A 14,669-nucleotide genomic window follows, 5' to 3' on the forward strand; every position below is an offset into this window, starting at 1 on the left:
TCCTATTTTAGAATTATAAGTTAAGTTATACCCGTGATACATATAGATTCATAAGTTTATCAGTTTGAAATAACTTTTGGATATATAGTTTCTAAAATTTCATTCTAAACTTTTATATTTTATCTTAATAAATATGTACAAAGTTATTACAAAGTGAATGAACATACCAATTTCTTTTAAAATTAAATAATAATATCCAAATAATACCTTCCAAATTTTTAGTTAATCCAAACTCGATAAAATTAAGTGATTATTTGATGGAATAATTATGTTGGAATAATAACTATTCATCCATGTTTAATTAAAGATATCAGATTCGAATCCTGATTATAAAATCAAAATTAATACTATAAAAAAACTCTACCTCAAAATAAATTTTTGTAAAACTAAATAAAAAATCAAATAAAATTCCATAAAACATACCATTGCCAAACACACTTAGAGAATCCTGTCCATTTGCTTTAGGCACTTTTAGCATGACTCGACTCATCATCAAATAATTAGAAAAGACATTTTTTTGTCTCTCTCCTCACTCTTCTTCTTTTCTCCTTCCTTCTTTCCTTCTCCGAAAAGCTAGAGGTTGAGTCTGAAGAGTGAACAAAACCTTGTGCGGATGGAGAGAACCGATAACGCACTTGATTAGAGCTACTTCGTTTGGTTCTCATTCTCTCTGTATCATCGGCCATCAAGTTTATATAGTAAGATTCCGTTTCTCTTTCTGTTCAATAATCAATCACACTGTTTTTGCTTCCGTTAGCTGTGAAATTGATTCGATTTCTATCATTGCATGTTCTACAGAAGTTATTTTGTAATTCGTATTAACCGAATTGGATTTTGCATTGTTTAGCATTTGTAGAAGTATGAATTATTATTTTTTGGATTGGTTGCTTTTTGATGAGGTTTTGATGTTTGAATTTCAAGCTGAGAATGTTCATCTGGAAGTTATTTTCGTCGATTGATTTTGTTTTTGTGTGGATGAATGTGTGAGTACATTGTTGTGTTAGTTGTAAGTTTTGGTGTGGAAAGTGATGGAATGAAATGCCTGATTTTAATTTGTGACCTAGACGTTTAGTATTGATTCCTTTCATGAATATTGTTTAGGAGTTCGACTCTTAGATCGCAGTGCTTTTCTTTTTTTCGTTCATCGGAATAGACTCAGTTATAGTGTGTCAGCATCTTTTCAGGGGTGATAGTTGTATGCTTAATGTAATCTTCATTAATTTGAGGAAGAGTATCAATTTCGTGAAAGTGGAAATGTCAGACTTGGAATGTGCCTTTTTCACGATTTTCTTTGGAAGTTGAAAATTTAGACTGGTAATGTGCTTTTATGCTGCATCTGAATAGTTTTAAAATTTGGCATTACTAAAGTGATTATATTGGCTGTGGATGATATGAGAAGTGAATTAGTCTGTTCAGTTGTAAATCATTTGTTCAGACCAAACGATTTTACTTTCACGTGTGTATGGCAGTGTAACGACACTGTGTAGACTAGTGATTCTTTGATCGCTTCTGTTTGTTAGATCTAAACAACCAGTTAGTAGCAGTTCTCCGTTTTACTTATCAAAAAGTAGTATTTCTCCATTTTTACTATTGTTATTAGTTGCTTTTCTCCTGTCATAACTAGTGGTTCTCTGTACGTTCTGTTATCCGTGAAATGTTGGATTCTCTTGTTGTTATGACTTATGCCATCCAATCTCTGCCATTTTCCTTTATTTTGTGGTTTCTGCTACTCTACAATTTGTTACAAAGCCTTTGATTAATAAGTGATGTTCTCAATATAGTTGCTTCTTTACTTCTTATCAGCGGTTCTTATTTCATCTTATGCTGCAAGGATGAAGATGGAAGCACCTCCTTCAACAATCTTGTTTACTGATGATGATAGCAAGAACCTGGAGCAGTTGCTCGATGTCTTTGGATCTGTTGTCTCTCTCGATGACATCGCTGCAGCTTATTGTAAAGCAGGTCGGAATCCAATTATTGCAGGTGATATACTTGGAGATCAGAAACCTAGCAGCTCCGGAACTACTAACTCTGAGTTAGAAGAAAACATAGAGGATTCTGTGACTCTGACTTCTGAATTTGAGGAAGTAGGGGACTCTGTGATATCGACTTCTGAATCTGTATCTGAGATTGATGCCAAGAGAGCTGGTCCCAGGTCATCAAAGCAAAAAAAGTTATCAGTGTCTATGGGGACTGTCTCAAGCATGATCCCAAAAGACTATCTGACGAATAGACCACTAATTACAGAAACTTCTACAAGAATCAAGCCACTGAAATTAAGCGCAGATGATTTTTTAACCCCAGAGCTAAGGGATGAGAAAGCTCCATTAGGTGCTGCAGCTATGAGTGAAACCCTGCCCAGCACTGTAGAGGAGTTCCTCTTCAACATGCTCGGAAGTGGATTTTCTCTTGACAGGAGTGTAATTGGAGATGTTGTGGGTGAGCACTTTACTTATGTCTACACTTAGTGTTTGTAAGATTACTTTATAAGTAGTGCTGACATATGGAGTAATGCTACTTATACTTTCAATGACCTGAAATTGTGTCATTTCTTTCTTCACTTCTTTTCATTGATCTTCTAATGAAACTTGCAAAAGTTGGTTAAATGTTTCTTTATAGTCTGTTTTGAGACTTGATTTTGTTAAGTAGAATGCAACTTGAGGATGGTTCACTTGTTCAGTTTGTCTCAGATATCTTTAAATTCTGTTCCTTTTTTTCTTCCTTATAACTGCATCGTAATTCCTATGAGCTTATAACTGCATCCTAATTCCTAGGAGCTGTCACAACTTTTGGATAATCTTCTTCCTAACTTGGTGTTGTTGGATATGCAGGTCAATGCGGTTATGATTTGAACAAGGTTAGTGATATCAACTCAACCACTTTGTATACTTTATATGTGTTTTTCGAGGCATCAAATGCTAACATTATATTTGGCTCAATTTTATGTTTACATTCAGCATATGCATGTTTGCACTTAACTCTGTATGCTGTTACTCAGTAATTGGCACCACATTGTTATATGCTAAGCATACATGTGAAAGTTGCTCTTCTAAGCACCTGCAGATACCATCTAGCCTGCCCATTCTCCGACTCCCTTGTATTATTACCTATGAAATCTTGAAAGTAAGTCCTGTGTTTTGTTTGATTTGTGTCCAAACTGTGATCGGCTATACGCTTTTCTAGGTCCTTTTCAAAGTTAATCCCGTTGCTGGTTTGGATTTTGTGGCTTAAGTTTAAGCAGTTTTGATGTATGTGGTATGAAGTCCACATTTAACTAGAAAATAAATTATGCTCCATTCTACTTATCTAAATAGCTATTAAGCCTCTATCACAGTTAAAGTAATTACCTCATGTACCTAAAATTAGCTTGTGGATTTAGGAACCGATGAATGAATTTCTTGCTAACTGTGGTTAACTTTCATGGCGAGAAACCACAATGCATGTGTGGAATCATTCATAGTTGCCGGAAGGACGAGGCCAGGTTGTTGCTAGACTTGCAGAAGCTTAGTTCTCATGCTAAGCAGAAAAGACAATGCTCGGCTATTGCTGTTTGATCTTCTGATTCTGAATATATCAGCCTGACAACAATTTTTTAGTTCCTGCTTGGGTGCCTCTATCTTTTCGTTTCAGAAATTTTGCTTGCATACTAGACATAGATTGGTTTACTTCTCTACACAGATTTATATATCGCTCTAACCTTGCATTTTCATTATATGACACCCCCTTTCCTCTGAATATGCAGAGTATGGATAAGCTGCTAAATATGTCCTCATCAACTTTGGGAAAGAGTGATGATATTATAAATATAGGCGTCAAGAAAGTAAGTTTTCTTGTATGTCACTTGGTGTTGCTCATGTCTGCTGTAAAACTAGATTCATCACTTACAAGCGAACAGTTATTTAATGATAGTGATCTTAGTCAGGCAATCTGCTTCCTAGCCACACTCTTGAAGGAAAATGAGATAGCTTTTTCACAATAAAATTCTAGGAAAGGATAGTGTCTTATCTTTCTCTTATATTCTCCTTTTCCTCCCCCTTAGCCCATTCACTCCTCACCCAGTTTGTTCTCTCCACCATGCTCACTCTGTCACCTGACCTGAGAAAAGTCCTAATGACTGGAGTTACTACTGTACTAAGGATCAGTTTTGCTTTGAGAAAAGGGTTCCACATCTATACAAATCCTCATGGTAGGTTGATACCTTGACAGAACAGCCAAAGACCAGATATGCACTAGAATTTATTTTCAAAAAATAGATTCAAGTTAAATAACCTACTGATGTGACTACAGACAACAAAAATGAGCAGTGTATTCCTTTTGGGAGGTAATTTTGTTAGGGATTCTATTCATAAAAAATAGGTTTCTATGAGGTAACTTCTCTAGAACTGGAAACAGTTTTGGATCTGTAGTGATGCAGTCCGCCTAAACTACTTGACGTTGCGTCTAGCTGTAAAAAGAGCTTACAAGATTAATAATGTTCATTTCATTCACCATATAAATATCCACATTCCTTTGAATTCTAGGAATTACTTTTGTATTTTGTTGGCTACTATACTGCTAAGTTAGGTCAGACCAGATTTCTCCGTCTCTGAAATTAAAGGGAATATATAACCAACCACTCTTCTCCTATCCCTTATTACCTGAGGTGCTGCAGCACTAAGAATTTATTTTTAAAAGTAAGGATCACAAACTATCTTTCAGGCATTATATTTAGACGGCCTTTAAACTAGTCCAGATATTCTATTTAACCACTTAAACTCAACCTATGACCATTTGAACACCTTACCTATACTAAAAGTGTCATTCAGCCCCAATTTAAACAAAAAAAGCTGTGTAACTCACACGCATATGATGTGGCAGAAAGACAAATAAAACCATGACATGTGCATATGGACTCAAATAATCATTAAAAGAAAAGAAAAAGCTTAGTTTCTATTACGCACCCCTGCCCACTCAACCCTCCCTTTCCTCTTACTTCCTCCTTAGAAATTTCCTTCGATCCCCCATTGCTTTCCACCCATTTTTTCTCATTTTTCTCTTTATTCCTTTTGCTTTCAAAAAAATTTCCGCCAGAAGTTTCTGCCCGACTCGAAAAGTATGAAGATTGGCTGAAACTTTTATGGATATTTGTCAGGAAAAAATTATCTCTGGCGAACCTTTTTGTTCATCTATTTAATCTAATATTCTAGTTTAGCATTTGCATAATAATTTATGGACTGGAGTCATGAGAAAAATGATTGTTTATAGAACATGTGGGATATAGCAGTGATGGTTGAAAATGGTGGTCGGGTGGCAGACCACCTGAAAGAGAAGAAGGGGGGGGCGGGGGATTTTTATTTGAAAAGAAAAATAAATGAACTAGAGATAAAAGGAAAAAGTTACTTAAAAAATATAAAGTAAAATTTTACAGCACTTACACGCTTAATAGTAAGTGCACAACACTTTTGTGCCAGATTAGCGTAAGGTGTTCAATAGATATACTTCAACTGAAACTAGGCTCTGTTGAAGGGGCTAAGTGGAATATCTAGACTATTAGGGGGCTATCTATGTATTACACCTATCTTTAATGGTAATTCTATAATAGTTCCATATGCAATTAAAAATTGTTTATAGCACATAAAATAATTTCCTTACTTACTATGCTTTCTCTAATTTAATATAACAGTCTGTGGAGAGTTCAGATTTTGCATCAGTTGCATCAAAAGAGACATCTTCAATGACAGATCCAGCCATCCGGTACTTTATCCTCCAGAAACTATAATTTTAGTGTCCATGAAGTACTCTTTTTTTTTTGGTTAAACTGATTTCGTAGATTTTCAAGGTGTTGTTGTGGATTGACGGTCATCCTTCTATTTTTGCTGATGCAGTTCCAAAGCAAATGAGAAGACTAAAAATGGGCTCAACTTATCTATGAAGGAGCAGGAAAGGTATGAGATTCAAAAGGAAGTTCTGCATGCATTGTTTGATGTACCTGCAACTTCAAGATATGATGATGTGGATGAAGTGATTCATCCGGTGAAGGAAGTTGGGAAGTCTAGTCGATTAAATCTCGTTGTAGATAAACCATTACAGGAGACTTTAGAACGCCAGATTCTTATCAGGACACCGCAAAGTGATGCAAAAAGTAAGCAGCACCAACTGCTTATTACTTGTGTTGGACAGATGAAAAAGTGTTTATGGTAACATTTGGCTTTTTTTAAAGGTTTCATATCTTCTTTTTAATTGCCTTTTTTTTCTATTGATTTTGTACTCTTGTATGGCAAGATTTCTTTTTTCAGTTGAATCTGCCATTGGCAGCCAGAAACTAGAGAACTTTTTTTTCTCTTTTTCTTTTCTTAATCGTATAAGTTCTATATGTTGGAGCAAGTAAGAAATAGAAAAATGCTCTCCCTCTTCATGGTTCGTCTTTTTCTTGAGGTACCTTGAGCTTTATTCTATGGAAGTGAAATTACCATTTAACTTAACTGGACCAATAAAGACATCCATTCATATCGAACCATATGGATGTCGGCCTGGAACAAGTGCAAGTATACTCCTGTCTTAGGTATACACTTACAAAATTCCCTTGGAAACAGAGACTTAAACCTCAAAGTACCCTATTCATTCACAGAAAGATATTAGAATATTATATGTACTGGTGAAAAAAACAACATACTCATTGTAAATCCCACTAGTGGGGTCTGGGAAGGGTAGGATGTATGCAAATATTGAATTTCTGCATGGATATTCGTAGCTATGCAGTACTCCTTTAGGATAGCTATTTTGCTTCATTTTCTCATGTAAACACCTCTTGAACTTCAATTTTAGATGGTGAGGAGGATGAAGAAAGCTACGAAGTTCTTCGGAAAGCTGTAAAGGAGTACTGGATTACAATGAAAGAGTACTATAACGCAGTGAGTCATGGAAACCTCTCTTCTACTGTTTCATGATCTGAATACCATTAAGATGCTTCATTCTGTGTCGAGCGAGAAGAAGAAAGTTTAGTATGTTAAATCATGACTGGTATTACAAACTTAAATTGTTTTCCAGGCTTCTGAAGCATTTTCCAAAGGAGATCATGATAAGGCACGCAAATTCCTGGAAGAGGTAGGGTGTTTGTTCCTTTATGTAGAGTGTCCTTCACTGTTTGTATTTGAAAATATTAGTGAAGAGATAACTGGCCTCTCTAGTCTCTATGAGATATTCTACTGATTGGTATTGGCTGAGTAGGTGGTGTAGAGTTACTATCTTAGCTCCATTAAGTGGTCAGAGTCTGAGCATTTCGTCAACTTCCTTCAAAGTATCCAAATATTTTACTTGCTTCTTGCTTTACACCTATCAAGGGAGGTTTTAGCTTCAAGTTAGCCTACAAACACAGTAAAAAGCAAAGTAACATGCCAGGTTCAAGTTCTTAATATTCATTGACAGCTTTCACTTCTAGCACAATGGAAGAGAAAATACTCATAACATCACCTATCACGGGAAAAAGAAGTAAAAAAGCTCCAAATTCATGCTGGGTATAGTGTCCAATTTGTGCAAACTGTTCTCTTCCCATAAAGTTGACCTTGCCTTGGCTGATCCACTTGTTTAAATTTTCATTATGGTGGTGTGCTGGCATTTTACTCATAATTTTCTCACGAAACAGGGACAATTTTTCATGACGAAGGCGCAAGTGACGGATGAACAATCCTCTCAAAAGCTTCTTGAAATCAGGTTAGGCAGAAATCTGTCCTCCTTTCTCTTTTCTTTCTCTACTCATGTATGTTACTTACAGGGCTTGTATTTACCCAATACTCCAACCTTAGTTGCAGTTCCAGCAAAGAAATTGTGACACTCGACCTTCACGATTTGGAGCCAAAGGATGCAGTGCGCTTACTCAAACTTCAGTTGACTTCTCTTTGTGGATTCTCGTGTAGGTTATTGTCATTACAGGACTTCGTCAATTGTTTTTATATAAAAATGACATTGATATCTTTCCTTCTATCAGCTATTCAATATCTCAAAATCTTAGTTGGGATCACTGCTGAAGAAGCCAAAGGTCCCCGGAAGCGTCTGGTATGACTTGTTTCTTCTTCCTTTTTTGGTGCTGATATGTTTGAATAATTTGGTCTATCTGCTGCTATTTTTCTCACGGGTATATGTTACTGACAATTGGAAAATTGTAATCTACAATTTTTTGGGGAAACACTGTAAATATTACTATTGACAAACCAAATCAGCATAGAATACAAGCCTAAGAGCACCTAGCCATTGATGCCCATCCACTGTACCATTGCCTCCCTTATATTTTTAAACCAGTCACACTTAAAAAACAGATGCTGAGATGTCTCCATATCAGCAGATCCACAAAGACAGCAGTGCAGGTCATCCACCTGAATGTTTAGCTGAAGAAGTCTCCTTTTCTGCTAGCTAACAATAAACCTGTGTTTTGGTTGTGCAACATTGTTTCATCTCTGTTCTGCAGTGTCCATTTTCCTTTGTTCCCCTACAATGTCATGTAGCTTCTAGAGATTGAGTACCTTCCTCCAGGTGTTAGATCATATCTCCCCTGGGTATACCAAGCCCAGACTGTGGAATCATCCTTCATGTCACCCTTAGTGAGTCCTTATCCACCACCAATTGCCATAACAGTTCCCTACTTATGCAAGATTCCAGATTCTGCAGCCCTTGATATTAAAGCCTCCATTACCCGTAGGTACACAAACTGTATCCCAAGCTACAAGGCTCACTTTCCTCTTTTCTTCATTGCCCCCATAGGAACATCCTACATCTTCTATCAACCTCTTTCAACACACTCTGGGGCAGTATAAACACCATACCCCAGAAGTTATGAATGGAGAACAACACAGCAACATCACTTGTAATCTTCCAGCGTAGGACAATTGCTTAGAATACCCTGTACTAATTTTATCTGATATCTTATTAATCAGAGTGGCAGGATCTACAAATTACATTTGAAGAAAATGGTTGTTTTTTATTCTTCCTGCCTCTGCCATGTTATACACGGTATGACACCTTTAAACAATCTAGATGGTTCAGAAAATTTGACCTTAAGTCTAAACAATTCATTCCAGATTGGTAACTCAAGAAGATAATAGACCTTAAATCTGACAAGTGGGAAGTTTAAGTGCAATTAAGCTGTGTATGCCAGTTTATCTTTTCACCTCTAAAATATGAAAGTGGAAATTCCATCTACATCTTTCATAAATGGGAAAACCACAATGTTCTGACGTCGAAACACTGCTGAATGGACAGTATTTAACTATACAGTCGAGCACCTTCTAGAACTCTACTAGAGGTGTCAGTTAGTTTATGGTCCTTGTAACCAATCATAGTATTATAAGTTACGAAAATTAATGTGATATCCAAATTGTTTCTTTCGTCTAGGAAATAAATACTATACTATATAATCTATTTCAAAATGTACATATAAGAAACAATTGTGGTTTAGGGAATGTTTTAGTGTTGACTCTTCTCATTTTCATTATTTTGATCACGAATATTCTCTGTATAGGACTTTGGATAAGTTAGGCTTGAGACTTTCTCCCATGCTGTAGGATTAAGAAAAAATTATTTATGAACTTATTCGATCTCTGTTGTTTCATATCCCAGATAGTATGTCCAATTGAATTATTTTTCTTCATTCTATGTCTACTTGAATCGACATTGGACAAACAGAAGTATGAAACAGATATTTGTAAACAGGTACTTAAATTTTTGGAGAGGGATTCCATACCATGGACGGAGGAAGAAAATGGCACAGTGCTTGTGATAAGAGTGGATGTGATAGATCCGAGGAAAATGACTTTTGCTAAAAAATCAACTGCCAGAGTCCGATAAATATATCACTGAATAGATAATTGATCTAAAGCATGAATTCTGTATCAACTTGGATCTTGTGAAATGGTTCTGTATTTTTCATAACCACGAGGAACAACCTTGGCCTTGCTGCCAAAAAGACTTGTATTTGATCCTTTAGTTTTTCTTCTTAATTCTCAAGCCGGTGAACAAGTTTTACTTAGGCATTGATTTACTTGGTAAGACTAATACTCTGCAAATTGATTTGAGAAGTACAGTAGATGAAACATGCAATGGCTTTGACTTACCTATGCATGTTGCTTTCTGTTTCCAACTTTGAATGTACTGTACTTATATAGTTGTGCTCCATGATAGTTTGCAACTTGTATTAAAGTGGATTATAGTCCCACATTGGTTGGGAATGAATTAGTGGTTTACTTATATGGACTTGTGCAAACCTCCTCTTACGAGCTAATTTTTGGGGTTGAATTAGGCCCAAGTGTCATATCTTTATATGGTATCGGATTCAAGTTCTTCCCCGTTTGGGCTCCCAGTTCACATTCCTATGGACGCAGTGGGTGTTAATTCCCTAATAGCCAATAAAGTTATAAGCACATTTACTAAAGTATCTTAGCTTCCTACAACTTACCATTGTAGGAGAACGACCCAAAATCGCATGTTGTAGTGCCAAAGCAAACTTGTGATTGACAAAATGTGGACACTCAATCTAATTTAGAATTAAATTTATTTACATGTAAAGATACAAACTCTATCAAAAATAACTAAAACCAAGTTAGAAAAGGAACTGACAAAAAACACAGAATAAATTGAAGTGATCATCCATTCATTAACACTTGAAATAATAATAATTCAAGCTAATGCATGAGATATCGTTGATCATTGTGTAAGCCTTTGCATCTCAGTTTGATCATTCAATGTCGCGAGAAGAAGCGGAGGGGCGTATTGAGCAGTTCCCTGATGCTCCTCTGAATCTTGACAAAATGAAAGTATTATAGTATCAATTGACATCTCAACAACTGCAAAGAAGAGAGTTGCCACGACGTATCCAAGAAACCAGCACACCTGCATTAGAAACAGGAATCAAGTAAGACTCAAAGAAGTTTCATTATCCAACTTCAAAACTCTAGTGGATAGCTTCCAAACCGCTTCGCCAAACAGACTCTTAGATGTCCTTTCTCAAAGTTCATCTTAAAGACTTAAAACTCCAGGAGTTAGTTAAGTGGCATTTTCTTTCTGGTAATCCTACAATTGTCAGTTGAGTAAGCAGTTATACATTGTCCCGCGATTGCTAGAGCTTGGAAGTCTCCAATCCTCACAGTTATCAATCTATGTTGTCAAGCTACAGAACCTCATGCACGAATCTTTTCAAGTGAATCATGTTCCTCAAAAGCTATCAAGCTACAAAACTCGTGCACGTCCTTTAAGTCAAAACAGGGTGTCCACATTCATGGAAACACACTCATTTGAACCTCTTAATCATCACCATAAGTACTCATCAAGTGAAATCTTCGAACACTTTTACTAAATGATACTACGGAAGTTCACATATATACGTCTTCATTCTCTCTATATTTCTCTATGTTGCATCATTTAAAGTGGTAACAGAAACTCCTCAAAGGATCTGAGCTATTTCTTAGTTCTTATTTTGTGAAATTGATAGTTGCATCTGCTTAAATGAAGAATCCATCCAAAAGAATTAGACTTACCAGCACCGGGAAAATTGGTGACGAGATCTTGTTATGTCCAATGTTGTACTTGTGAGTATCCAACATGAGAAAAGCAAAAAGTGCACTTGCAAGACTGACACACAGCTTCCCAAGAAAGAGAATAACATCACCAATGACGTTCACCTTCCCAATCCGAAGAATGTTACTGATAATGAGATCAGTTGCAATCTCAGAAGACTTAAAAAAGCCTTTTCCTGTTATCGCTATCTGCAAAGCATCACAAACACCATCATTTCTGATGCTGTCAAGATGATCACTATAAATCTAGATCATGTGTAACAATGATGGCATGTTCTCGTTAATTTAACGTTCTGAATTAACGAGAAGTTGAGGAACATTGAATGGGATTGCAACATTTTGTACTCTTACCAAGATGTAAGCATTACGATTCACAGATTTGATGGTCCAACCAATACACCGCAGGAGACATTGTGAGGAATTATATACCATTCTTCCAAACCAACTTTCTGGTGCAGAATTAGAAACTTTAAGTTTACGCCGGAGTGCTTCAAGTATAAACCTGATAGACTCTATAAATGAAACAATCAGAGAACCAAGAGCAACAGATCCAATGCTGTAACGTAAAAGCCGCTTCATAGAGGAGAGCACTGGGAGAAATGAAATTTCTGGCTGCACTTGCAAAAGTAAACTGATCAGTCACAAGTACATAACCAAAATACTCTGTAAAATCAGGAAATTTTTTGTCTCAAAAATATATGAAATGGACAACTGAAGCTTTTTAGAAAGTAACAGCAATTGGAAAATGAGAGGAGGATGTATACTCACCGATGTTCCACCTCGAGCCCAATAGTATGTAGCGACAGAGCCTGCAATGACTGTTGCAGAGCTTGCCACAAAAAACTGAGTGGCCCAATAGCCTCCAAACAAATGGAAAAAAATTGCAACAGCAATATGAGAAGTATACTGGATGCTGTAACCACAGCATCGATCACAGCTCACCCTTTTTAATTTAAGATCATAAGCACAGCAGTTGGTGTTGCAATCATTCTGGACAACGCGTCCAGAACTAAAAAGGTGAAGAGCAGCAGAAAACCAAAACATGTAGAAGATTGCTAGGATAGCATACGGAATGATGGGGAAAATTATTAATGCTTGTACTTCTCCAATGACCTTAGCAGCTACCTGCAATTAAGATTATCATTCATAATCTCAGGTTTCAAGTAAATATATCTAGAGATAAGAAGCTTTATACTCTATCCATAAGGCTCAAAAAGGTGGATAGATGGACTTACCTTCAGGACTGAAGTAGCCATAAGGATACGTCGCACTATAGCGATGGATGACAAGACCGAAATAATCATTACAGCAGTCATGATAACAGCAGCAGCATGGAGATGACTTATTTCCTACCAAGCAGATAATCTGATTTAACGGTACAGCAAACTAAAAGCAAACTATTACATAGAGAATGATGAAACTGAGCATACCCTTGCAGATACATGATAATACGGATCATGTTCACCAATGATGGGGGAGATAGAGTCGTTCCCTATCCATCCAGCTGGACAGGAAAGAAGAATAATTTTGTTAGTATACTCAATGAATATATATGATGTTCAATTACACAACAAACATAAGATATAATGCAGGACTACGATGAAATCTTCACGTACGGTAGGAAAAATAAAATGAAGGATCTTTGCATAAGACAGAAAGACTTGAGCTTTATCAAAAAGAAAGAAAGGATTACATCAGGAAAAGTATCTATCTTGGTGAATAGGCGCAAAAGAGTGCAGCATACATTAAACAATAGGCATCTTATCAGCCTTTTTACTAATTTTTGTTTGATAAATGTGCTGTTTGCGCTAGCTTTTGCACACCTCGACTAACTCCATGGAGAATGGAAAATGGAAGAAAAAGGAAAGAAGTTATGTTTCCCATGAATCACTCTTAGTACAAAGGTCGTCTAGTTTTCTTTAACCCCAGGGAAGGGGTGTGAAAAATAAAAAAGCCAGAATCACAAGTACTAACAGGGTTACGAGACTATTGGACATAGAACTAATAATAGAAAGTATAAAGTTTGTCAGAGGGTACTACATCCCAATTACAACTTGGACATAGAACTGAAAATTGACATGAATTACAATTATTACGTAATGACAGAGGGAAAACACTAGGGAACAGTGCCTAACCTTTCAGATAGTAGAACATTGTGACTGAAACTATGAGGCCATTAAAGAGGACGACAGTTATCCAAGGCATTGCAGCCACAAAGTGACGAATCATCAAAAGCCATATCACTGATAGAAAAACTGGCAAAATTCCTCCACAAACAATCAACACTCCCCATGACTTGCCAACATCAGCTACATATCTCTGAAAATGTAACTCAAATGTGAATTTCGAACTCTTAAATAAAGAATGTGATACCATAGAGAATACAATTAAGGCACATTGTTATAATATGTGTTACTTGAGCATTTCAGTGTTCTCTTGTTTTAGTCATCGTTAGACCATTGACACAGGTCAAATGAAACACATTTGTTATTTATGAAAATGAGTTACACTTTTACCGTTTGAATTAAAGAATTCGCAGAATTTGTGGATATGAAAAGCAATCTTCCTGATGCAGTTCCAAGAGAAAATGCCATCTACAGCCAATCAAACGAGCAATCTACAACTATACTATTGAGTGTCTCATTTTCTCCCGGCAAATTTCAATGAAAACATTCTAGCTGAGTACTTTACAAGAAAAACAAGAGAAGTGTTAAGTCACTCCACCTTTAAGACCAAAGATCGAGAGTTAATTAAGCCATGGATAGACTTATCAACTGCGATGTCCTCAACAATGTTTACACCACCCATCTCCCTCCAATGCCGCAAAGATACATTTGATGCACGGGAAATAAGCTGACAGCTCCAATAAACTGTCACAAAAGGTTAGGATATTGAAAAAGAAATTAAACATCTCAAAACACTTGAACTTCCAACAGATAGAGAAAGGGGGGGAGGGGGGGGGGGGGAGGTTGTGTAACAAATAACTGATTGTTGTTAAGTCACCACTGAACAAGATTCAAACTTTTGTTGTTATCAATGAGAGAGAGAAACTAGGGCGTATGTGTTCCCCATAAACTCTTAACGCGATAATCCTAATAATAGTAATCCTTTCCTAGTGTATCACATGCA

At 36.4% G+C, this 14,669-nt stretch overlaps 2 protein-coding genes across 3 annotated transcripts in view; one reads left to right on the forward strand and one right to left on the reverse strand.

Annotated features, from left to right (window-relative positions):
• Positions 1-458: 458 nt before the first annotated feature.
• On the forward strand, positions 459-10,215 carry LOC102578212 (putative nuclear RNA export factor SDE5). 2 transcript variants are annotated; one of them, XM_015309134.1, is made up of 12 exons: positions 459-698; positions 1,804-2,439; positions 2,832-2,857; positions 3,743-3,820; positions 5,663-5,733; positions 5,865-6,121; positions 6,805-6,890; positions 7,027-7,083; positions 7,622-7,689; positions 7,782-7,888; positions 7,964-8,031; positions 9,682-10,215. In XM_015309134.1, the coding sequence occupies exons 2-12, from the start codon at positions 1,833-1,835 to the stop codon at positions 9,814-9,816; spliced, it is 1,560 nt and encodes a 519-aa protein (XP_015164620.1). In that variant the 5' UTR covers positions 459-698; positions 1,804-1,832; the 3' UTR covers positions 9,817-10,215. The 2 variants fall into 2 exon arrangements, with proteins under 2 accessions (XP_015164620.1, XP_015164621.1); XM_015309135.1 differs by having other exon boundaries at positions 1,832-2,439.
• A 263-nt stretch (positions 10,216-10,478) lies between these two features.
• LOC102586600 (choline transporter-like protein 2) overlaps positions 10,479-14,669 on the reverse strand; it is a 6,491-nt gene continuing 2,300 nt past the window's right edge. Inside the window, exons 3-10 of the mRNA XM_006348180.2 lie at positions 14,265-14,410; positions 13,676-13,859; positions 12,971-13,044; positions 12,776-12,889; positions 12,309-12,665; positions 11,892-12,152; positions 11,502-11,729; positions 10,479-10,857 (exon numbers count right to left, since the gene is read on the reverse strand). Of these exons, the coding sequence (XP_006348242.1) occupies positions 10,672-10,857; positions 11,502-11,729; positions 11,892-12,152; positions 12,309-12,665; positions 12,776-12,889; positions 12,971-13,044; positions 13,676-13,859; positions 14,265-14,410 (1,550 nt within the window). The 3' untranslated portion in view covers positions 10,479-10,671. The remainder of the gene's footprint in view (positions 10,858-11,501; positions 11,730-11,891; positions 12,153-12,308; positions 12,666-12,775; positions 12,890-12,970; positions 13,045-13,675; positions 13,860-14,264; positions 14,411-14,669) is intronic.

This window comes from Solanum tuberosum, unplaced genomic scaffold (genome assembly GCF_000226075.1).
Source record: "Solanum tuberosum cultivar DM 1-3 516 R44 unplaced genomic scaffold, SolTub_3.0 scf00096, whole genome shotgun sequence".
Lineage (NCBI taxonomy): Eukaryota > Viridiplantae > Streptophyta > Magnoliopsida > Solanales > Solanaceae > Solanum > Solanum tuberosum.

Coding starts and splice junctions, on each gene's coding strand:
- LOC102578212 (XM_015309134.1), top strand. CDS start 1,833: ATGAAGATGGAAGCACCTCCTTCAACAATCTTGTTTACTGATGATGAT. Junction 2,858..3,742: donor GCGGTTATGATTTGAACAAG/GTTAGTGATATC, acceptor CTGAATATGCAG/AGTATGGATAAGCTGCTAAA. Junction 6,122..6,804: donor ACCGCAAAGTGATGCAAAAA/GTAAGCAGCACC, acceptor CTTCAATTTTAG/ATGGTGAGGAGGATGAAGAA.